The sequence below is a fragment of the Dipodomys spectabilis genome, unplaced genomic scaffold (assembly GCF_019054845.1).
Source record: "Dipodomys spectabilis isolate Male_0828 unplaced genomic scaffold, ASM1905484v1 ptg000373l, whole genome shotgun sequence".
Lineage (NCBI taxonomy): Eukaryota > Metazoa > Chordata > Mammalia > Rodentia > Heteromyidae > Dipodomys > Dipodomys spectabilis.
In genome coordinates, this window is record NW_024871050.1 from 735,647 (window position 1) to 761,348 (window position 25,702).

The following is a 25,702-nucleotide window of genomic DNA, read 5'->3' on the forward strand; positions in this document are numbered from 1 at the left end:
TTAGTTCCGTTTAGCTTCTTTTCTTCCTCTGCTGCTGTATTTCAACAGGAAGCCCTGTGGCTGGTGACTGACAGAAGATGTCTTGTTAGTGATCAGGTAGCTCCAGCTCACCACAATCACAGTCAAAGCTACCCTCCATCTTATTCTTGTACCATGGGACTCCTCCGACTCATCAAGGGGCTGCGGGCCGCAGACTGACCCCACGGTTGGCTCCGGTCTCCAGCTGTGCCGGCGGCAGCTGTGTCTCCGAAGCTGTCTTATTGTTCATATTCTTGACACTAGCCAATATTACTGGGATGAGATGGAATCTCAGTATTGTTTTGATTTGCGTTTCCTTTATAGCCAGGGATGTTGAGCATTTCCTCATGTGTTTATTGGCCATTCTTCCCTCTTCTGAGAAGTCTCTATTTAGCTCCTTTGTCTATTTATTGATTGTTGCCATTCACTCTTTTTTTAATTAAGTTTTTTATTGTGAAAATACTGTACAGAGGGGTTACAGTTACATGAGCAAGGTAATGAGTACATTTCTTATCCAGCATTGTTGGTTCCTCCTTTGTTTTTTCCCCTACCATCCCTTCCCTCCCCACCTCCTCAGCTACCCGCCCCACTGCGCCCCAAATTGTAAAGTTTGATTTTTCCACATAATGTCTTGTACATCTCATTGTTGCAATGGGTCCTCTTGTATCCCTATTTAAACAATTTTTTCCCTTCCCTTCCCCAAATTATACCAACATCAAATATAGTGAAAACAGAGGTTATACCATGGGGGAGGGACATACAAAGCAACAAAAAAAAAATCACATGGTACTTTATAAATATGTTAGAAATAATAGCAAGGAAGAAAAAACCACTTGTGTCCCTATCTTGACATTCATTTCACTTAACATCATCTTATCTGACGTTTTCTGCTTGTCCCAGACATATACTAGTTATTGCAAATAAGGGAAACCATAGGACCTATGTTTCTCTGGGCCTGGCTTCACTTAATATAATTTTTCCCAAGTCTTTCCATTTCCTAACAAATGGGGCGATGTCATTCTTTCTAATGGAGGCATAGAACTCCATTGTGTATATATACCACATTTTCTTGATCTGTTCATCTACTGAGGGGCATCTGGGTTGGTTCCATATCTTAGTTATGGTAAATAATTCTGCAATAAACATAGTTGTACTGGTAGCTTTAGTATGGTCTTGTTTGTGATTGTTCGGGTAGATGCTCCAAAGTGGGATTGCTGGGTTATAGGGGAGTTCTATGTGGAGTCTTTTGAGGAACCTCCATACTACTTTCCAAAGTGGCTGAGCAAGTTTACACTCCCACCAATGCAGTAGGGTTCCCTTTTGGCCACATCCCCTCCAGCATCTGTTGTTATTAGATTTCTTGATTCTAGCCATTCTAACTGGGGTAGGTAGAATCTCAATGTTGTTTTGATTTGCATTTCTCTTATGGCTCGAGAGGTTGAGCATTTCTTCATGTGTCTATGGGCCATTCTTATTTCCTCTTCAGAGAAGTTTCTCTTTCAGTCTTTAGCCCACTTATTTATTGGGCAGTTGTTTCTTTGAGGATTTGTTGTTGGGGGATTTAATTTTTTGTTCCAGGTATATTTTAGATATGAGGCCCTTGTCCGTTGTATGGCTAGTGAAGATCTTCTCCCAGTCCGTGGGCTTTCTTTTGATCTTGCTAGCTATGTCCTTTGCCATGCAAAGGTCTGCAGCTTCATGCAATCCCATTTGTCCAACTTTTCTGTGATTTGTTGTGTTTCTGGGTCCCATTCACTCTTTTATGGCTAATACTACACTTTTAATGAATGACATTGTTGTCTCATTTCTAGACCTAACTATATTTTGCCATATAATTCTGAGACTCGGAAAAATAACATTTCTACTTTGCTACCTGAATAATTCTAACTCCTGACAACAGGGGGCACTAGAGGAGTTGGAAAGAGACAAAAAAAACTTGCTCTTCTTGTCACTGTCTCCTCAGTAATGAGTGCACTTCACCCAAGGACAGAGCCCTGTGTTACACTTATGTCCACTTGAGTAGTCCTAGAACACACATCCTGTTCTCCCCAAGGTACCAGCACCTATGGGGCTGTGCTTCCTCAGAGGCCATGGAGCAGCTTTCTCAGGGAGACCCCTATAATATCCTAATATGCCAGCACCACCCTTGCATCCTCGCCATAGAGATCTCAGTTCTGAAAGCTCTTTACCTAGCTTCTGAGGTATACATAGTGACTGAGCAGTGCCTTCCTTCAGAACTTCCCCAAAGTTTCTGGTAATCCAACCCCTTTACTGTGTTACCACATGAGATTATTCTACACTGCTGGGAGGATGTAAAAATTATGTAAGTACAGAAAAGATTTTGATAACAGCCAACAAAATTATATCATTTATCATTTGACCATGCAATCCTACTTTTAGTCAACTATACCAAAAGTTTCTTGCAAAAAAATGTCACTATGTTACAGTTTGTAACAAGAACAATGTAAATTAAATAAAAAGTGAAAGTTTATTTGAAAGCAACTCCATATGAAAATAACTTCCTGCCAAGTCGGTGACAGAAAACTGAGATAAATCACCTGGGGGGGGGGGGGGCAATTGAGTTTACATATTCAGTAGGTTCACTTTAAGGATAACAAGAACTATAAAGAGGACTTTCACTCACTATACTACTGTTACTGTTATTCTACTGTCTACTGTGTTTTTTGTTTTTGTAAGTCATAAGGCTTGAACTCCAGGCCGGCTTGGGTGCTGTCCCTGAATAATTTTGCTCTCAAGACTAGTGCTCTACTACTTTGAGCCATAGCTCCATTTCTGGTTTTCTGGTGATTAATTGGAGATAATAGTCTCACAGGAACTTTCTTGCCTGGGCTGGCATTGAACTGTGACCCTCAGATCTCAGCCTCATGAGTAGCTAGGATTACAGGCATGAGCTACCTGGCTGATGAGTTTGTTTTAAAATTGTTCTGTGAATAGGATAAAACAATTAATGTTAAGGTTCTAGAACCAAGATTGTTGGCATAAGAAAATGATAACAAATATAAAACGTTTTGTCTTTTGCATATAGCATATCAGAGATAGGGTAGTTTATTAAAGGTTTATTTGGCCCATAACCTGGGAAGCCAGGGCCTTGTGCTGTTTGAATCCACCACAAGAAGTGGAAGGGAAGCTGGCATATAAGAAGAGGTAACAGGAGAGGCAGCTTTATGGTAACTAATCCAAAGAGACTGAGAGCTCATAGAAGAAAGGCAATAAACCACTCGTGAGAGTTTCTCTCCTTAACCAAATACTTGCCATTGGACTGCACCTCCCAGTACTGTTGCTTCAACGTAAGTTTTGATGGGGACAAATCATGGCAAAATCCAAGACTTTTTTTTAAACGTTCACAATCTTGAATTTTAATTAGAGACATTGATATGAACTTAGGATTTTTCATCCCTTCCTTTACAAAATTTTATATTTCCTAGCTATGTTCACTGAATATGCTCAGAAATAATGACAACTTATTGGCTATGATAACCTCTACTATTCAGATTATGGTTCCTAAATATTATTACCCATTCATAGGTACCAGGGCTCTTTGGAGAAATTACTGATTCACAAAGGGGAAGGGCAATAACAAAATGCTGAAATAAGGATACAGGTTGGCCTATTGTAGCAATGAAAAAATATATATTTAATAAATCTGGGACAGGATATAAACCAAGTGAGTGTGGGATACTTATTGTACCTGAAAGTGATAAAATTATAAAAAGGTATAAATCATTGAGAGTGGTGACTACATTGTGGTGCCCGGCCAGCCTGGATAGAAAAATCTTAACAAATCTCTCCATGGAAGGGGGGCTAGAATTGAGGGAGTGTGTCTGTCATCCAGTGAAGATAGGAAGTCTGAAACTAGGCAGATCACAGCTCAGGCATGCCTGGTAGAAAGTAAAACTCTATCTTAACAATACCAAGGAAAAACAAGCTGGAGGCACACAAGGGCCTAAATTCAAACTCCCTAGTGCCATTAAAAAATTGATAAGAGTGATATGCACTAATTAATCTAATTATACAACATAAACATTAATCAAAACCACACTGGACTCCCATTAATATGTACAATCGTAAGACAACCCATGAAAATTATTTTTAAAATCATGGAAAAAGGAGAGCATGAGGACACTTCTAAACTGAAAAAGGAGCACAATATAAAGTAGCCTTTGTTTCAAAAAAACATCAAAATTAAAAATACCTTATTTTTGACAGTTGAAAATGATAATGTGTTTGAATTCGAAGTGTCTGTCTATCTCAGGCTTTAGCACACTTCAGAAGGAAGCACTCACTGCTTCCTAAGACATATTAGTTGTCCTCTTACAAATTTTGGGTGTTTTCACAAAAAAGTTTACATAAATCAGATAATATCAGAAAATGTTCTAGGTACGTTACATGAAAAGAAGTTTGGAAAATAAGATTACACCTGCAATCCTAGGGATTCAGGCAGCTGAGATCTGAGGATTGCGGTGTAAAGCCAGCCCCAGCAGGAAAGTCTGTGAGACTTATCTCCAATTAACCACCAAAAAAATAGCCAGAAGTGGAGTTACAGATCAAATGGTAGTGCACCAGCCTGGAGTATAAAAGCTTAAGGGACAGCACCCAGGCCTTGAGTTCAAGCCCCAGGACTGGCACACGAGCACACACACACACACACACTCATACACACACACACACATACACACCACATACCACATACACAAGAGTTAAAAGGTGGTCTTCTGGGTGATTCCAATCTTTATATGTAAGTATTTTCCAAGCTTTATTTTTTTTTAAGTTTTTCACGGTGGGTGTTTTAGGTCTCTTGATGTACACCCGATAAACATTGTCAATGGTGTGAACATCCCATTCAGGGTAGCTCTTGACTTTAAAAATGAACTTGGCTTGTTTTTTCTAAAGCGGAAAGCAGTGCGTGTGCCGCTGTCCGTCAGCTCCCTTCCCGCAGACACGGAGTAGAAGCAAGTGTCTTGCTGTGCCCAGCACGCCACTGGTGTCGCTCAGTGGCAGAGTCCACGCTTGGCCGGCCTGCGACCCCCGTGTCCCGGCTGGCACCAAAAATGGAACTTTTGTGGCAGGTCTGATGGCCGGCGAGGACTTCAGAACGAGCCGAAAAGCCGCTTTGAAGAATGCACCAACAGGAGACGGATAACGCGAGGTGGCCATGCCTACGGCGTCGGAGGCTACGAGGCCAGCAAGGGTGTGGCGCGGACTCCTAGTGGCCCGGGGGGACAGGGGCGGGGAGGGCCGGGGAGGGCCGGGAGGGGCGGGAGGGGCTGGGGAGGGCCGGGGAGGGCCGGGGAAGGGCGGGGAGGGCCGGGAGGGGCGGGAGGGGCCGGGAGGGGCGGGAGGGGCTGGGGAGGGGCGGGAGGGGCTGGGGAGGACCGGGGAGGGCCGGGGAGGGCCGGGGAGGGGCGAGAGGGGCGGGGAGGGCCGGGGAGGGCCGGGGACGGCCGGGGAGGGGCGGGGAGGGGCGGGGAGGGGCGGGGAGGGCCGGGGAGGGCGGGGGAGGGCCGGGGAGGGGCCGGGAGGGGCAGGAGGGGCTGGGGAGGGCCGGGGAGGGCCGGGGAGGGCCGGGGAGGGGCGGGAGGGGCGGGGAGGGCCGGGGAGGGGCGGGAGGGGCCGGGAGGGGTAGGAGGGGCTGGGGAGGACCGGGGAGGGCCGGGGAGGGGCGGGGAGGGCCGGGGAGGGCCGGGGAGGGGCGGGGAGAGCCGGGGAGGGCCGGAGAGGGGCGGGAGGGACGGGGGGAGGGCCGGGGAGGGCCGAGGAGGGCCGGGGAGGGGCCGGGAGGGCCGGGGAGGGCCGGGGAGGGCCGGGGAGGGCCGGGAGGGGCGGGGGAGGGCCGGAGAGGGGCGGGAGGGACGGGGGGGGGGGAGGGCCGGGGAGGGCCGGGAGGGCCGGGGAGGGCCGGGGAGGGGCCGGGAGGGCCGGGGAGGGCCGGGGGACGGGCATCGGCCAGCTACTCATTCGCCAAAGTTGCTCAGCCCACCCAGAGCGCCGGTGACCAGGGCGCAGCTGTCTGAGAGGGCGAAAGTTCCCCGGAGCCATCAGGGGTGTGGGTGTGGGAGGACTGGAAACTCCCGCAGCCTCGCAGCCCGCAGGTGCTCCGGCCTCCCGCCGCCGCCATGGACCGGGCCTCCGAGCTGCTCTTCTTCGTGAACGGCCGCAAGGTGAGCCCCCTTCCCGCGGGGCCACGCTCGGGAGCTCCGGCCTCGATTGCCCGCCAGGGGGTGGCTGGGCCTCTGTGGCCTGTCTGGATGAGCGAGCGGAAAGCAGGTTCCAGGGGTGACAGGACCATGGGGCTCAGAGAGACCCTGGTAGCGCTTGCTCAAGCCGGGCTCCGGGGCTGGGGTAGGGGCCCCCGCCGCACGTGGCTTCTGTCCTCTGTCTCATACATCTCCTGACTGCTCCAGAAAAGGTCCAGAGCTTGGGGGCAACAAACTTCCCTGGACATCCTTTAAAACACTCCCGGATGCAGGCACCGCCCCCGGCATCTGCTCTGAATGTTCTCAGCACACACTGGCACCGCTTTGGAAAGGGAAGCTGAGGCATGAAGGTTAAAAGTCGAGAGACCTCCCTTCCGCAGTGCCCAGTGCTGGCCCATTTAGAGCCTTCTGCTTCTGGCTAAGAAGGGCCTCAGCCCTGGTCCAGAGGACGCCAGCTCTGGCTGAGGTTTCGCACCCAGCCCCTCATTCCTGAGCCCTGTTCTAAAGCTTAATTTGGCCTTGTGCGTTCATCATCCGCTTCCTGAGAGAGGACCCCTCAAACTGTCCAAGCCTCCATGAAAACTTCCTGTGCCTCTGCTGCATGGGATCCCAGGATCCTTGGAGGGTGAAGTGATTGGTATCCCCATCATGTCTTCTTTTTTTTTGTATCACAGAATGAGACCACAAGCAAAGTGGTTTTGTGGTTGCCTAAACCAGCAAGGATGAAATTCCAACTCTTCATTGCAAATAGAGACACAATTCCTTTACTATAAGGGGACAACACTACTTACTCCTTGAGAATGTTCCTGACACTCAGTTCATTTGTTACCAGCTATATGCCAGGCTGTAGTTAGATTTTATCGAATGCAGAAATTACAGAGTGCCTGCTGTGCTGGGAAGACAGCCAATAAGCATACACAAATGCAAATGCATGGTGTCAGGCAGTGATGTGTGCTGGTATAGAAACAAAGCCAAAGGAAGAAGGATAGAAGATAGACAATGACTGCTGCTTTAGGGGAGATGGACATTTGAGCCTCTTAGGCTGACCTGTGAGCAGTGTCTGGGGTGAAGTAGAAGTGAGCCAAGCAAACATTCAGGGAAGGAGCATTTTGAGAAGAGAAGTTCCAGGTGCAAAAATCCTGGGGCAAAAGGTGTTTTATGTGTGTAAGGAATAGATCAGTAGAATTGAACAAAGGCAGATTAGTAGACTTTTATAAGTTATGGTAAGGATTTTTAGTTCAATGAGGTAACAGGTGTTTTGCGTATAACACCTTTTCTCCCTTTTTCTCTCCCCTGCTTCCTATACAGACTGTATAGTAATTTGTTTTTGTCAGTCATGGGGTTTGAACTCAGGGCCTAGGCATTGTCCCTGAGTTTTTTCACTCAAGGCTAGTGCTCTACCACTTTGAACCACAGCTCAACTTCGTTTTCCTAGTGGTTAATTGGAGATAGGAGTCTCACTGACTTTCCTGTCAGGACTAGCTTCAAACCAAGATCCTCCTGAGTAGCTAGGATTACAGGTTAGCCACTGGCACCCAGTTGTTGTTTTTTTTAACACAATGATTAACATCAGTTTGTATACTATTGATTTTTTAATAGAGTAGATAAGCTGGTTCTTATCTTTAGGCCCATTTTATATCTTGTAACCATTTGTGTACTTTAGAGATAAACTCTCCTTTTACAATTACCCCATTAAAAATTATCTTAGCCTTCCTATACTTTACTGCTTGGTATGTGAATAAAACTAAGATACACCTTCTGGTTTGAGGGTAAAAGTCTAGGAAAGTAGGAGATAAGACACAGAGACAAGAGGTGTATTAAAGTCAGATATGACCTCTGGGATTACCAACTTGTTTTTAAAGGAATCTTTGAAGGCAATCAGGATGGTCTCTGGTATGTGCTTTTTGTGAAAATCTCAGGTCTTCAAAAGGTGTTATCAAGCTGAAGCTAAAGTTATTGGCAAGCAAGCTCTGTCATGGTTGCCAGAGATCAAGTTATAGAGAAATTTCTAAACTTGCTCTATGAGGCCCCTCAGAAGTACAGGGTTCCCATTTAACATGGAGTTGAGGAGGAAAACCCCCAGAATAGTGCATACCATACCATGCTTGGACATCGAAGAATATCATTCCAGGAGACATTGGCTCCTGGAGTCCAAAGGCATGAATCCTGGACTACCCCCTGCTCCTGCAGCCCGGTGACTGAGGGGGCCTCAGCTCAAGCAAAAACCGCTTTCTAACACTGAGCCTTGGTCTTCCCCTCTACAAAATGGAAACAATAGCTATCTTTACCCTGGACGTGAGGGGTGAAATTTAAGCTCCATACAGAGGGGTTGGGAAGGAAGAGGTCATTGCTAACAGCTGGACAGGAAAACAACCTGCTGCATTAGTAGCCAGAATCTGCTCAAGCATCAGAAGACCAAGGAGCAATTACTGAGCATTGTACTCATGACTCGTTTGGTATTAGTGGAAGAATCTGGAAAGAGCTATCTTTGAAGGATGGAGATTAGTGCTTCCTTCCCTTCTTCAGAAAGAGGAGATTTCTGGGCTGTTAGGATGGCCTCACTAGTTCAGAGAAAAGAAGAGGAGGTGAACATGGCAAGAAGCTGGAAGAGCCAACAGATTAATTTGGAAGCAGCCTGCAGGTCAGGTGGAAGTGCAGAAGTCATCCCCTCCAGCCTCTAAGACACTGTGGGGTGTCTGCTGACTGTGCCCAACAACACTTACCTCTTTCTTCCCACCTTCTCCCTCTCAGCCTGACCCCCTTCTCTCTCTCCCTTCTTTCCTTCCTTCCTTCCTTCCTTCCTTCCTTCCTTCCTTCCTTCCTTCCTTCCTTCCTTCCTTCCTTCCTTCCTTCCTTCCTTCCTTTCTTCTTTCTTTCTCTCTTTCTCCCTTCCTTCCTTCCTTCCTTTTTTCTTTCTTTCTTTCTCTCTTTCTTTCTTTCTCTGTTCTGACCCTGACTTTGATCCACTAGGGACTTTGGCAATGGGAACTTGAACTCTCAAAAGGGCAGATTCAACTCTTGTGACCCTGTGATTTGTTCTGGGATGTGTGCCTACAACCCACATGACTTGGCCTTTGCCCAGGGCAGCCAAGTTCTTCTTACATCCTTGTTCTAGTTCAGAGCCAGTGAGAATTAATCTATTCCCCATTACCTCACCACCTCTCTCTAATCCCCAGCCCTCATCTTAGTCTCAACTTCCTGGTTGAAGAAGAGCTTGCAGAATAAGAATCTTGCTTAAATTCTGTTCCCACTCTCCTCCCCCAAATATGACAGCTACCAAATCAAGAAAAAGAAATGAATTTTATGGCAGTATCCCTTTGAGCCAGATGCTAATCTCTGGCAACATCTTCTGAAACAAATATCTAAAAGAGAATGACTTTCTTCTTCTGCCAATTTCTTCTAAAAAATACATAAGTATCCTTTAAGCCTAATATGTTCATTTGTACTAGCTAGGCTACTCAGATTCTGTCTTTCCATTAACTGGGGTTCAGTGTGCTCACCATATTATTAATTAGCTTTAGCTTCAGTTGCAACAGTATAGGCTTAAAACTAACAGTTGTTCAAGGCCTAAGTAAAATTTCCTTTTGTAGAAAGTACACCTAAAAACAGAAAAGTTGAGAAAACACCACAAGTTTCCTCTTATTATCTAAGATCCAAGTTCCTTCTTTCTTTTACCTGTGTTGCAATTACTATGTGGCCTCATAGTTTAAGATGGCTACTGGAGTTAGCCAGTTCATCCCTACTCCAGGCAGAAGAAAGAGAATAGATAGGCTGGGATAAACAGTGAATAGATTCTTTTTTAATGTTTTTTTATTGTGAAAATACTGTACAAAGGAGTTACAGTTACATGAGCAAATAACTTCTCTGATTTTCTTTATTTTCCTCCTATATAGGGATCAGGGAAGGAAGGGTACACTGAGTGGTAGTGATCTCCACAGAAAACATTTGAGCATAATAATGAATGGCATGAAGCTTTTTTTTTGTAGGTAGAGAGAGGTCCTTTGCACAGAGAAATACCTTGCATGCAAATATAATGAAAAGCCAAAGACCACACACCGCTGGGAGCAGCCATTTCTCTAAGGCAAACCTCCCAGTCAATAATCAGGGAGTGAAAAAGGCAATTTACCCAGTACACATTGCCAAGGAGTTTGAATTTCTTCTTGTTCTTCAGGATTTCTGGAGTATGTGTTCGCCAGAGACCCAGGCAGCTTGCTCATTAAAGATGCAGAGTGTCTGGCTCCATTATTCCAGAGAGGGTTTATATTAATAATCCCTGAGTTCCCAGCAAGGTGATTTGGCCATGAGCAGACGTGTGAGATAGACTTGGATTTGGTGTAGTGGGTGACGTTGTGGGTGTCAAGAGTGCAAGTAGGCAGGCCTGTGGGACAGAGGTTATAATTATTCAGGCATGAAGTGAAGGGCTTATTCTAATAGTGACAGTAGAAGTACAGGTTCTTCAAGGGACATGGCAGGATGTAGTTACATGATTGTATTAGGTTCAAAGAAGAGTTGAATGTAGCTCAGGTTTTAAAGGGTAGATGATCTAGCAGAGAGTGAGGCTGTGAAACGGTGGGGAGAAGAAGGAAATAAAGACTTCCATTTGGGACTGGTTAAGCTGAGGATGCCTAAAATATGTCCCACATGCTTTCTTATATTACAGAATGTGTACATGCACCTATGCACATACCAACACACATATACTCACATCTCTTCCTGTATTGCCCATTGATGAAGGGTTCTGATCTGACCAGAGTAACTGGCAAGGGAAAATGACCTTTCCTTAGTGAAATGACCTTTCATTATCTGACTTAGGAATTTGTGAAGCTAATCATGTGTTATGAACATAAAAGAAACCTCGAATTGCTCATCAGGAAAGAGAACGCCTCCATTTGGGAACAAGAGCAGTCGATGTTCCCATCATCCCAACCATGGGTGCAACCACTTGCGGCGATGGATCTGCTCATTCTTTCCTCCCACTTGCTCATGGGTGCCTGGCTCATGGTTGGAATGTCTTTCTCCTTTTCAGATATCTATTTGGTAATCTCATGGTTCTCAGGAAGTTATTCTATTCCAGAAGCTCCTCTGTCTCTTTCTGTTTTTCTTCATCTACTCTACTCCACCCCACCCTCATATTCTGTTCTTCTCCTGTCTTTTCCCTCATCTACATCAGGTGTTCTATGAGAAGCTGAACAGGGCTCATTCATAGTCTTTTTTTTTAATTGTGAAAATACTGTCCAGAGTGGTTACAATTACATGGGCAAGATAATGAGTACATTTCTTTTTTTAAATTTTTATTTATTTTTTATTGAACATTTCTTATCAAGCATTGTAGCCTCCTCCTTTGTTTCCCCTTCCCATCTCTTCCCATCCTCCCCTCACCCCCCACCCAATCCTACCCGCCCCCCACCCCCCGCACCAAAGTTGTAAAGTTCGTTTTCAACATAATGACTTGTACTTCTCATTGTTGCAGTGGGTCTACCTGTATCCCTATTTAAACGATTTGTTTTCCCCCTTCCCCTCCACAAATTATACCAACATCAAATACAGTGAAAGCAGGTGTTATACTGTGGGGGAGGGACATACAAAGCAACAAAGAAATAATCTTATAAATGTGTTAGAAACAATCCCATGAAAGAAAAAAAAACATTTGAATACATATCTTAGGGTTCATTTCCCTAACATCAACTTATCTGATCTTTTCTGCTTGACTCAGACATATACTAGATATTGCAAATAAGGGAAACCATGAGACCTATGTTTCTTTGGGCCTGGCTTACTTCATTTAATATAATTTTTTCCAAGCCTTTCCATTTCCTAACAAATGTGGTATATATACACAATGGAATTCTATGCCTCCATCATTCATAGTCTTTAATGGAAACACAAGTACTACCTCAGAGTAGTGATGATTCAGGACCAAGGACAGTGGCGTCAGGAACAGAGCAGGAGAACTGAGCTGAAGAATGAGACTCCACACTTCAGGGTTGATATGTGCATCGCAGATGTTCCTAAATATGAAATCAATGTGAAAATATGAGTAGAAGTGTTAGCTAATTCCCTAAAAATATGCGTTTTCCTTAAATTAGCACAATCTTTCCCATGTGAGCATCATACCAGCTTTCTTGATTTTTTTGAGCATAACTACTTTTTTTTCTCTTGTATAGGTGATAGAAAAAAATGTGGATCCTGAAACAATGCTGTTACCATATCTGAGGAAGAAGTGTATCCTTGTGTGTGTGTGTGTCTGTGTGTCTTTGTGTGTGTGAGTGAGAGAATATGTGTGTCTTTAGCTTCAATGACTTTATTATATAATATTTGAAATACCTTTTTATAGCCATATTGAGTCTCTTTGTTTCATCTTTAAACAACTTTATATTCATCCATGTCTCCTCTTTGAGAAAATCCTATATCTTAGTTTCACAGCTGTGGCTGTCAGAAGAACCGAGATTTTTCGGTTCTCTGTTTTAACACTAAATCAATGGTTCAAATCAGAGAAACGAGCATTTGGGAATTGAGGCAGTGGGTGTTTAAAGGGACTGGTGAAACATCCTTTAGAATTATTAGTCATAATATTTACACACTTTTTCAATGACTCATCCTCAAGCCCAGGCAAAAAAGAAAGCACAGAAATCTCCTAAATGAAAGTAAAACATGAAGAAATTTGTTTTTTTAAGTATTTGACATATTTTTCTTCAAGTAGTTACACAAACAGTCTTCATTTAACACGTCAATTTATGTGTATTATAGAGAACTTGAACCTGAAAAATGTCACTGTAGGAAAACTTCCTTACCATGCTGGTCTTCTGGAGACCAGTACACCCCACAAAATGATCTGCAAAATTAAGTGACAGCTGGAGGGAGGGAGGGGGAAGAGAACATCACCCTGAGGTGTTTAAAGCTACTTTTTAGACACAGAAGTATGCTCCTGAGAATCTCCTAAGATTTTTGAACATGAAAACAGTGGGCACTGATATCTGACTCAGTCAGATGTATAATATTTAAAGCTTAGTTTACAAAATGGAAGATTTCTCATCTTGTTCTGATTCTTCAGGAAGCATACCCTTCCTCAATGGAGAGAGACGTGAAAGAGTTTTATTAGGAGATATGTCTCTGTGAAAGGAACCAGGGAAGAGTTAGAGAGGCTTGGGGAGCTCTTAGAGTCTGATGAGAGACACACAGACAGAGACAGAGAGACAGAAGAGACAGAATGAGGGGGCAACTTGAGATCTAGTTTCCTCCAGGGTGGAGGGGTGGGATACTATAACACACAAAAAGAAATCAAGAATTTACAAAATACAGATAGCAGCTAAGACATACCTACATCATTTGTTAAATACATACTAAATAATTACATACTTAACAATCTATAATAATGATGCCTCCTATGGTCAGGGCTGGCTATCCTAGAAAGAAAATCATGGACAATGTTTTATCTTTAACCATGACTCTTCAGTGCGACTCACAGGAACAAAGTATGGCTGTGGAGGGGGTGGGTGTGGCGCTTGCACGGTGATGATCTCCCAATACAACTCTAGAACCAAGAAGATAAGGTAACTGGTAGCTAAGTCCAGTTATTTGGTAAATGAGAGGTATTTATTTATTTATTGGGTCCGGTAGTGGGGCCTGAACTCTGGGCCTGGGTACTGTCCCTCAGCTCTTCAGCACAAGGTTAGTGCTCTACCAATAAGCCACCTTCCCAACCCCAGGTTTTTATTTTTAAGAGTCGTTTTGAACTGGATATTTTCTAGCAGTGTTTTTTCCCCTTTGTGTGTGTGTGGAGGTGGGGGGGGGGGCAGAGAATCAAGTTCTACATGCCATACCCTACTTACTTCTTTTTCCAAAAAAACAAACAAACAAAAGCAAATTCAGCTTCCTGGTCAGACGAAGCCTAGCATCTTCCCAGAAGATGGAATGGCATTTAAGTGGGGGAGTTAGTTGCAAACAATTAGACATTGTCAGCCCTTATCCAAAGAAAAATCAAGTAAGTTGTTTGAGATTAGTCTGGAACTGTAATTAAGATATCTAATTTTAATCCTGCCATTTGATCCTCCAGCTGAGTTGATGAGTAAATTACTCTGATCCTCAGTGTCTACTTCTGTAAAATGAGTATGTTCATTTTCAACATAGGGTCTACTGAGTATCAGCTAAATTAGTTCACCCTTTCACCCACCATTTCTTTCCCAAACAGATAAACTTACATACAAAACAAAAAGTACAGAAGTAAAAAACAGCAACAAAAGGGGAACAAAATCCACAAAAAGTAATTTTTTAAAAAAAAGAACCCTCATTTCATTTCTTCGAGTTCCTTTTGATAAACATCATTTTACATGATCATATGCACATGGCTATTGAGCCTTTGTGATCCTCTCCTAAGAATTTCCCCCTTTGGTCTCACTGTGTGCAGGTTTAGAGTCTTGTTTAATTTATCATGTCCACGTATAATTTTACTTGTGGAGGAAGGGAGGTTGGGAGGGAAAAAAACCTATGAGAAAAGAAGAGAAGAGGTAACACTGTTCCAAAGGAAATGTCCTCATTACCTGACTTATGTGAACTTCAACCCCTTGGTGCCTCACCTTTACAATAAAAATTAAATAAATAAAAAGTAATATGAGTCTGCATTAAGAACAAAATGCAGAGGCATAGCCTAGAGATCTCATACAGAACCTGCCTGTAAGAGACTCTGAGTACTTCCTCTTTCCCTCTGGACACGAGGTAATTTGTAATGAGTGCTTCTCTGTTGCATTCTGAAGGCATTATCCCGCCAATGCCTGTCTGACCCCCATCTGTTCTCTATATGGCACTGCTGTTACCACAGTCGAAGGCGTAGGAAGCTCCAAGACCAGAATCCATCCTATTCAGGTGAGGCTGTACCTCTGCCCTTGTAAGTCTTCTATGATTCAAAAACCGCTGATGACAATGTGAGCTCCTGGGATTGTAGAGGTAGAGCAGTTGGGGCCTGCTGCTTGGTTGCTGCTAACAGGTAAAACCCAGCTGGAGCCAAGAATGAAACCTGACATGTTGGTATTGAGATATCTGAGTGTTCCATGACTAACTTCTTGGAAAGATGTTTTTGGGAGACTAGAAGAGTTTCCCTTTTTAAAGAAAACACTGACATGGCCTGGTTTTGTTCCTCTATTTTTGGATTATGTGGGACCTGTCTACTTTGTACCTCCCCAAATCAAGAAAAAATGGAACTCAAGTACATTTTGGAACACTACTCTCTCTCCTTCCCTCTCTCTGTCCATCTCTCCCCCCTCTCTCTCTACCTCCTTCCTTCCCTCCCTCCCTCCCTCTCTCTTTCCCCCTCTCTCTCCATCTCCCTCCCTCCTTCCTTCCCTCCCTCCCTCCCTGTCTCTTTCTTTCTCTCTTGCTCTCCTTCACTCCCTTCTTCTCTCCCTTCACCTCCTCCCTATCTTTTCTCTCTCCTTCCTTCCTTCCTTCCTTCCTTCCTTCCCTTTTCATTTAGAAAGTAGAAAATAACAGGATTTTATAGCTCAGTGAAAATCCCCATCATCAAAAGCTTTGTCCAGCTCAGGGTTTGTGCATAAGACACGGGATGGGCACTGCAGTGGAGTCTGTGGCTTTCCCCTACAACAACTCCTTTGAGAGCCTTCAGTGAGAAGGCTCCTTCAGACTCCTACTTTGGATTATTCATACATTCCCCAGATGCCATTGCTATCAGCTTTGTTCTAAGTCAATGAAGGTCATTTATGAGGTCATTTAGATAGGAGAAAAGCAGAAGCAACATAGAAAATGGCAAAACCTCACATTCTCTAGATGTAAAATCTCAGCAGCTCGTGAGGAATACCTCAGTACTCAAGTGCACACAGGCATGGAACACTCTTTCATTTTCTGCCAGGGATTCAATGTTGTCAGAAGACAGATTCTAAAGTGTACTTGTCCCCAAGAAGTTAGACTCCAAAGATTACGTTTTAGGGGGTGAGGGAAGGGCAGTATGGAAGCAATATAGTATTTCCTTGATTATTTTTTTCTGGATTAAGATGGGTGCTTTATAAACTGCACACTAGAACATTGGTATACTAATAGGCAGATAAAAGGCAATCGTGAAAAACTAGCAAGTTATTTTTCAAATTGTTTTTTTTTAATTTATTTTAATTTATTTTTTTTATGAACATACTGTACAGAGGGGTTACAATTACATGGGCAGGATAATGCGTACATTTCTTATCAAGCATTGCAGCCACCTCCTTTGTTTACCCTTCACATCCCTTCCCACCCTCCCCCCCCAATCCTCCCCCACTTCCCCCCCCCCCCCCTGCACCAACATTGTAAAGCTTGTTTTCAACATGACAACTTGTACTTCTCATTGTTGCAACAGGTCCACCTGACCTGTATCCTTAAACGACTTGTTTTCCCCCATCTCCTCCACAAGTTATACTGACATCAAATATAGTGAAAGCAGGGGTTATACTGTGGGGGAGGGACATACAAAGCAACAAAGAGATTCAAATTGTGTCTTAACTTGAGTGTAGTTGGTTCATTTTTCTGAAGGACTTCCTTTATGTCAGTGATTCTCAACCTCAGCTGTACATTGAGACTCTCAGTAGTCTTTCACAGATACGTGTCTGTGACTCAACAATCTCCCCAGAGACTCTACACCAAGTGATCTGGGTTCCCCTGGGGTCCCAGCACTTTTAAGCTCCCCTTGATGATTCCAAAGGCTCAGAACCACTGTCCAAAGTGAAGCTCATGGCATGGTTGAAGGAGAAGCAAACTCAGCAATCAGTCAACCCAGCCTAGTTAGAGAAGTCTTGAAATGAGCTTTCAGGGGAGTCTTCCCCAGCGGAGGACTCTCCTGAGAACCATCTCATGCCGTAGGTCAGCATTTCTAACCTTCCTGTGCTTCCAGGAGAGGATCGCCAAGTGTCATGGCACCCAGTGTGGCTTCTGCACCCCTGGGATGGTGATGTCCATGTACACGCTGCTCAGGAACCACCCCGAGCCTACTCTGGATCAGTTAACTGATGCCCTTGGTGGTAAGTTATACATGGCTCTTCCCCTGCCCTCGTTTTTTGGTTCTGGGGCTTGAACTCAGGGCTTGGAAGCTATCCTTGAATGTTTTCCCTCAAGGTTGATGCTCTACCACTTGAGCCACAGCTTTTTGATAGTTCTAGCTTTTTGGTAGTCAATTGTAAATAAGGGTCTCACAGAATTTCCTGCCTAGGCTGGCTTCAAACCACAATTCTAAGATCTCTGAGAAGCTAGGATTATAGGTGTAAACCACTGGCACCTGGCTCTATGGTTCTATTTTTAAATGATAATGCTACATAACTTGTACACCTACCATATGCCATGTACTGGATTAAAAGCTATTTGAAGATTACCTTAACAATAATTTGTAAGATAGATATTATTATCATCACCATTTCCTAAATGGGAAACTGAGGTTTAGAAACAAGTGATTTGTTCAAAGTTATGCAAACTATATGTTAGCTTATTGAAATCAAGCTCTAAACTAGATCCATACATTACATTTCACTGACACATTTCTTTTTTAATGTATATTTTGGTGTATTTCCTAAATCATTTAATTTTTAATATTCCCATAATTATAAGTGCCAGTAGTTGTCAATACTGTATTGTATACTGAAATATTTGCTAAGAGAGTAGATCTTCTACTAAGTGTCTTTGTCACTAAATAAATGGGTAAATTAATAAATAATTGCTTGCTAGAGGTATAACTCAAGTGATAGAGTGCCAGCCTAACAAGCAAGCCAGGCAGGAAATTTCAAGGTCCTTAGTTCAAAAGCCAGTACTGCCGATAGATAGGTAGATAGATAGATAGATAGATAGATAGATAGATAGATAGATAGATAGATAGATAGATAGATAGATAGATAGATAGATAGATAGATAGAAATGGCATGACAAAATTGAAGTGATGGATATATACACAAACATCAACTGTGAGGCTGGATTCTCAGATGCATTCTTTTGTTAAAAATTGTACTGCTGTCATTAAGATATTGTACAGGGGAATAACTATTTCATAAGTCAGGTAATAAGTACATTTCTGTTTTTGGACAATGTTACCCACAGGCATATTCTTATCTCCAAACATATCATATGGTATACACTTCATATACATAGCATTTTGTATATGGGCAATTGTGTCAGTAAAATAGCTTCTTGAAATTAAACTTAGTTCTGCAGTGTGACAACAGAGCAAGTTTTTAAAAAAATCATTGTCATTTGAGCACCTATTATGAGAAAGGTATAAAAATTGCTTAGTAGAAGCCAGTACAAATGGCTGAGCTGTGAAAATCTATTTCAAATAGGATTTTCTAGATGAAATGGACCAAAAAATTAGGCAGACCTTCCTTGTGGGCTGGGGTCCTTCCTTCCATCATGTACTTGGCAGCCTGTACCTCTATCTAGGTCACTCAGTGAACAGAGCTGGGCTTTTCTCCTTCAGGTAACCTGTGCCGTTGTACTGGATACAGACCCATAATTGAAGCAGGCAAGACTTTCTGTAAAGTAAGTAGAAAGGCACACAGGTATATTTTTCCCAATGAAAAATGGTTAGGGCTAATTAGATGTGCTAGGGTAACAATCATCCTTACTAATAATAAGGATTTAAATCCGCCACTGCTACTCATTTTTCACCTTGGATGAACGATTCCTCCTCATTCATTGAGCTTGTTTAGGGAGTCACATCTTAAGCACCTAAACATTTTGACATTGCCTTCAGGTTATTGCTTCTAGGAGGTTTCTCCTGATTTGTTTATCAGGGCCAGGTACCCTGTCCATGTGTTCCTGTAGCTCTCTGTGAACATGGGATGTGCATTCCTCAACATAGACTTGTTCACTAGACTGTGTGCTGCCTGACAACAGAGCTCTCCATGTGCACGACCATCACGATGCACTCACTGAGGAGCTTTGAAATCAATATTTGTTGAATGAATGAATGAATGAGTGAATAGATGAGCAACAAACAACCTTGACATATATAAAGATTGCCTTTTGGAAGTTAAATTATGACAGTAGTATATCACATATAAAAACAGAGTGATGATAGCAATACTTTATAATATTTATTGTTAGCATTTAGAATAGTCAATATTAATATTAATGATTGATCATGGTTAGTATGTATCATTATACATCAGGCTTAGGTACAAAATCTTTACATAGTTTAACTTATTTAATAATTACTATTATTCAAACTTTCTTATAAATTCATTTAAAATTTTTTTGTTTTGGATTGAGCTCCAGGCTCCACACTTATTAGGTGGGTACTCTTCCATGTGAGATACTCCATGACCATTTTTACATAGGGGAACAATTCTGTTAATTTTCAGATAGGATCTTGTACTTTTTTCTTGGGCTAGCCTTGGACCAAGATTCTCCTACCTATGCCTCCCAGCTAACTGGCATTCCAACTCAAGCCCCTCACAGCCTGGGCACTGTCCCGGAGCTTTTTTATTCAAGGTTAGCACTCTGTACTTAGATCCACAGCTCCACTTCTAGCTTTTTCTGAGTAGTTTAGTGAAGACCTTCTTGCCTGGGCTGACTTGACTTCACATCCCCAATCCTTAGCTCTCAGCCTCCTGAGTAGCTATGATTACAGGCATTAGCCACCAGTGCTGGGCTACAGGGCTTGTTTTATTGAGATGGAGTCTTACTATTTTTCTTTGAGTTGGTCTTAAACTGTAATACTCCCAATTTCTAACCTGAGTAGCTGGGATTGCAGGTATGCTAACCCCATCCTAAACTCAGGTTTTCATTAGAGTAGGTTAGAATGTTTACATGTAAGTGATTCGCTTTCATGACATCTAATAATCTTGATTTTAATTATTCTTTATATACTTTTTTGGTTTGTTTTAAAATGTATTTAACATTTTCTTATAAAGAGGCATTATGTTGGATGATCTTTCCCAACTTTAGAGTAATATAACATTGGCAGGCTAAGGTTTAAATTTCACTATATTAGATGTATGATCTCATTTTTGAGTTATCAGGTGTTGGTTGGAATGTAGGTCCAGGGGAGTTAAATATCCCTATTGATTTTATGTTATGATGTTTAGATTGCTGCCACTCCATTTCTTTTATGGGAGAATCACCATTAAATTTCTTACTGATTCATTTTCCACCATTAGGCTTCTGGCTGCTGTCAAAGTAAAGAAAATGGTGTTTGCTGTTTGGATCAAGGAGTAAATGGATTGCCAGAACTGGAGGAAGATAACAAGGTCAGTGAAATGTAAAGTTGTTATAAAGTTTCCTCAGCACATGTGCAGCAGATAACTTCCTCTTTGGAGGAGTAAGTGCTGCTCAAGTTGGCCAAGTTGAGCTTCTGCTGACGTTCCTTCCCCCATTCTCACACCAGCTCTACATAGAAAATAGCCAACCTAGGAAGGACTCAGGGAGATGTACAGAAGTTAGTTAATAGATACAAGGGTGCAGTTGGATAGAAAGAATATTTCCAAATTGTTCTAGTAAAGAGGATCTTTACTGTTCTTAACACAAGTGAGAAATCATAAATTTCTGAGATAGCAGGTCAGTTACCCTGTATATAATTATATATTATATACACATTGCAATCTCAATACTATGTGTCATTTAAAAGAAATATATACTATATACACACATACATACATACATACATACATACACGTACACATAGAGTACTGAGGTTTGAACTTATGGTGTTCTGCTTTGCTAGGCAAGCTCTCTACTACTTGAGCTATGTCCCCAGCCCTTTTTGCTTTAGGTGTTTTCTAGACAGGGCCTCTTGTTTATGTCTAGGCCAGCCTGGACCTCAGTACTCCTATTTATGCTTTCCATTTAGCAGTGATGACAGGCAGACATCCCCACATCCAGAGTTTTACAGGTCAAGGTAGGATCTCTCAAACCTTTTCTCAAGCAGTCCTCAAACCATAAGCCTCCTCAGTAGCTAGAATAACAACCATGAGATATCATGTCCAATTAAAAACTAGATGTAAAAATACTTTAAAAAATGAGAGGCAACTTGGTCTCTCATTCTGGACTCAAATATAATTATCTAGATGAGGGAAAAACACATTGATCCCTGCTGTCACTCAGTTTTTGAAGAAGTTCTCTTTGAAGACTTTTTAAAGGGCAAGAAGCAAAATAGCTATGTGAGGAAGAAGAACAGGCAGTGGAAGTAATGAGGTCGCAATAGAGGAAGTGCTCATGATCACCTATGTGTGGGTACCTGGCTCATTTCCTTTCCTGTCCCAGGGGCCAACAAGAAGATATGGGGTGTTGAGAGGATCAGAGCCCCAATGATATCTGCAGAGTTGCTAGAAAACTGTCTTGGAACCCTGACTGGGAGCTCAGAGATGGTGACGGATTGGCTAAATTTGGCCTACTGATCTGTCTGCTCCCAGCCTCATTCTATAAAGGATTTAAAGTAGAGTTGCTTGACAGTGACACTGTAGGCAATCCTTATATAGACTTTCACTTTTGTTGTAGCTTCAGTTATTTGGTTTCACTATGGTAAATAATCGAATGGAAAATTCTAGATATAATCCCTATGTGTCAAAATGCATTCATGCCATTCTGAGTTGTATGACGACATCTCATCTCACTCTACTCCCCTCAGCTCTACTTTGAGGCATGAATTAGCCCTTTTCACAGTGTTTTCACACCATATACCCACCTATTTGTCACTTAGTAGTTGGCAGGATATTGCAATGCTATGTTCAACTCTGTGTGTGTATCTCTCCTGGGGCTTGAACTCAAGGCCTAGACACTGTCTCTGAGCTTTTGTGCTCATGGCTAGCACTTTACTACTTGAGCCACAGCTCCACTTCTGGCTTTTTTGGCAGTTTATTTGAGATAAAAGAGTCTCACGGACTTTTTCCTTCCTGTCTGGCTTTGATCCACAAACCTCAGATCTTAGCCTCTTGAGTAGCTAGGATAACAGGGGTAAGCCACTGGCACCCAGTTCAAGTCTTATTTTTCTTGCTAACGTCCTCAAAACACAAGACTTTGGAAAATCATATTTGCCAGAGGTAGCTGCAGAGTGTTTCCTTTAAGTGAAAAAGTAAAAGTTCTAAACATAATAAGGAAAGGAAAAAATACATGCTAAGACTTATAATAAGAATAAATAGGAAAAACCATGCCATACATAATAAGTTCAATACTAGCTATAGGTTCAGGTATCCATTTGGGGTTTTAAAACATATTCCTTGAGAATAAGAGTGAGGGAGACTACTGTAATCTCTGGTATTCTCTCTCTTTTTTAAGACAAGCTCAGTACTCTTCTCAGAAGTGGAGTTTCTGCCATTGGATCCAACCCAGGAGCTGATATTTCCTCCAGAGCTAAAGGTAAGGAAGGAGAGTTGAGCTCATCTTAGAAAAGAACTGACGGTGAAATCTGGGAGGCAGGAGAGGGGGATGATTGATTTTGAATTCTTTTAAAAGCTGATCAATAAATAGGTGACACTCATCTGTCATTCTTATTCTAAGCTCTGAAGAGTATGGTCCAAGGGAGAAGTGGGCAGATGGTGGTATCTGTATACAGTCATGAAGATACAATGTACATAGGCATGATCCCCACTTCCTCTTTTACAGAAGTTCATTTTTCCATTGGATAATTTGTAGAGCAAATCATTAAGTACTGAAATGCACTTTATGGCATACAACCACTACATGGAACAGCCTTTAGAAGGAATTAAACACTGGCATATTTGTATCCTGAAATCTGATGCCTGGCTAAGCTCTACTTTTAGATCACTAGTTTTAGTTTTCAGACCTCTATTTCCTATATCTTTTACAACACAAATAGAATGGAAGCAGATGGCAGTTTGGTCACAAGTATCTTGAATCCCTGTTGTTTTTTTTTCAATAGATAATGGCTGAGAAACAACCACAAAAGACCAGGGTTTTTAGTGGTGATAGGATGATGTGGATTTCACCAGTGACTCTGAAAGAACTTCTGGAAGTGAAATTTAAGTATCCCCAGGCCCCTGTGGTCATGGGGAACACCTCTGTAGGTATGTAGATCCCAGGGACTTCTTGTGAGGAAACTGAGGGGAAAGACTTAAGAGGGAAGATAGCTTCATATAGGTCAGTTCTTAGGAAATGCAGCCTGAGGTTGCATCTGTAATCCTTTAATCTTGAGCATTGCTCAAGAGACTTTCTGTCAGGAAACGAACAAGTCCCTGTGTATTCAGTGGAGCCAGCCTGTGTCCTAAATGCCTGCTTCATGACGAACCATGGTGGCAGTGACCACGGTTCTGGCATGATGAGAGGACTGACCTGGGCCCCATTTTGAAACTTCTCTTTATTTCATCTCTCAGTGATGTCTTGATAGAAACCCGACTACTCCTGGTCTAGTATCTAGGAAGTTCTCTAAGAGAATTCTAAGGAAGCTGTATTACCTAAGGTTTAAGGCTGATACTTCTAAAGAGTCCTCCAAGCTTAGAGAAGATCCACCTGCCAATCTTTCTATATATGGTTTGGCAATACATAGCCCAGTAGAAAGAATAAAGATGTTTATACAGATAAATTTATCTGTTAAATTATAATTTCTAAGTTAAAAGGGCAATTAGTTCCTTTTTATCCCTATCATGGTGATTTCCCTCTAATATTTTAGGTCCTGAAATGAAATTTAAAGGTGTCTTCCACCCGGTTATAATTTCTCCTGATAGAATTGAAGAACTGAATGTTAGAAAACATGCATGTAATGGTGAGTTCTTAAGGTTCTTGTGTTCATCAATTTACAGACAAAGACAAAAAGAATTATCCCCAGGTACAATATGCACAGAGATTCTCCTTTTATCTGAGCCATGGCATTCTGGAGGAAGGTTTTAGAAAAAGCTCTCTAAAGTTAAGCTTTGTCTTCACTCTAAGAGAAATATAACCACTATTCAGTGAAGCTAGTGTCAGACAGGACAGAAAGATGAATGGGTGTGATCCCTGCCTTTCCAGAAGCTCACAAGTAAGCAAAGAAAATTTATGTATTAAGTAGCTATCTGATTGGCTTTCCATGTCTGTAAAAAAATTGATCTAATGGAAAAGATAAGAAGCAATCATCATAAGGTGGATTTTGGAATCCAGCTTGATCCTTGACGTGTGTGTGTGTGTGTGTGTGTGTGTGTGTGATTACTTTTTTGTCACCTGTGAAGTGAGTCTATTAATAACTCAGAGTTTTATTCACATTCATGGGGATATCCACAACATTCAGAGCAATACCTTCTAGTGAGTGTTCTAGTGAGCGTTCAAAGAACTTAGCCATCAGTGCTTCCACCACACCTTCCACCACTTCTAACACCAGCCATGCTCACCCCATACCACCCCCCCACACCATCCTATCACCACCTTCACCTCTATCACAGGATCACCACCCCATCACCATTACCACTAGCAGTAAGCAGGACAGCAAGTGTCCAGTAGCCTAATGGAAATCTTCAGGTAAGAAGCTATCACGCTGTATTATTTATTTCAGGACTGACCTTGGGTGCTGGCCTCAGCCTGGCCCAGGTAGAGGACATCCTGGCTGAGGTGGTCCAGGAACTCCCAGAAGAGAAGACACAGACATACCGTGCTCTCCTGAAGCATCTGAGAACCCTGGCTGGACAACAGATCAGAAACATGGCGGTATGCATTTGACAGCGGTAAACTCCGCGTGCATCCTGAGGGTGACTGTCCCTGATGAATCACTTTTTATCTTCTGGAACACACAAAAGGATTAGCTCTCCAGAAACTTGCTTAATCCTGATTTAATATTTGTATTTTGCAATTACTGAACAGAAGTGAAAATATCTTTATTTTATAGTCTTTAGGGGGCCATATTGTCAGCAGGCACCTTGATTCAGATCTGAATCCTCTCTTGGCTGTGGCTAACTGTACCCTCAACTTGCGATCAAAAGGTAAGTGCTAGCTCCTATATGAGGAATTTTTTTTTTGTTCTACAATAGCATTTTAATCTTTAATGTAATTAATTTAATTTCATGATATTCCATAAGTAACAAACATATCACTTATTTTAGAATACCTATTTCTAATATTTTCTCCATTAGAAACATTGTAAACAAAAATATCCATGCCACTAAACCTTTACAGATGTATATTATTACATCTTTAGATAAATTCCTAAAAGATGAAACTAGTTGATTAAAAGACATCCCATTTCAGGGAATTAATATAGTTCACCAGATTGTCCAGAAACACTATATCACCATGAGGGACAGTAGGGAATAAATATTTCTCTCTCCTTAGAAACAGGGAGGATTCTTGCTTGCTTTTTTAATTTACTATTTGCCACTCTGACAGATAAACAATAATCCTTTGCTGTTTTAATTTGCATTTCTTTCTGATAAGGCTCACCGTTGTTTATTAGCTATTTATTGGTTCAGAACTACTTGGCAATTATTGAATCTGTTCCCTCTATCTTATTTTTTCAGTTATTGAAAAATGACTATTTCTATAATATTAATAATTTTCTTCACTGGAGAAAATTTTCTCTGCTGGAGAGAATT

The 25,702-nt window shown here is 42.2% G+C and overlaps 1 protein-coding gene across 1 annotated transcript in view; it reads left to right on the plus strand.

Moving 5' to 3' along the window:
* Window positions 1-6,083: 6,083 nt before the first annotated feature.
* Aox1 (aldehyde oxidase 1) overlaps window positions 6,084-25,702 on the plus strand; it is a 64,137-nt gene continuing 44,518 nt past the window's right edge. Inside the window, exons 1-12 of the mRNA XM_042667002.1 lie at window positions 6,084-6,197; window positions 12,398-12,455; window positions 13,687-13,783; window positions 14,984-15,092; window positions 17,104-17,230; window positions 18,670-18,731; window positions 20,354-20,443; window positions 22,467-22,547; window positions 23,071-23,215; window positions 23,818-23,910; window positions 24,670-24,821; window positions 25,000-25,093. Of these exons, the coding sequence (XP_042522936.1) occupies window positions 6,153-6,197; window positions 12,398-12,455; window positions 13,687-13,783; window positions 14,984-15,092; window positions 17,104-17,230; window positions 18,670-18,731; window positions 20,354-20,443; window positions 22,467-22,547; window positions 23,071-23,215; window positions 23,818-23,910; window positions 24,670-24,821; window positions 25,000-25,093 (1,153 nt within the window). The 5' untranslated portion in view covers window positions 6,084-6,152. The remainder of the gene's footprint in view (window positions 6,198-12,397; window positions 12,456-13,686; window positions 13,784-14,983; window positions 15,093-17,103; window positions 17,231-18,669; window positions 18,732-20,353; window positions 20,444-22,466; window positions 22,548-23,070; window positions 23,216-23,817; window positions 23,911-24,669; window positions 24,822-24,999; window positions 25,094-25,702) is intronic.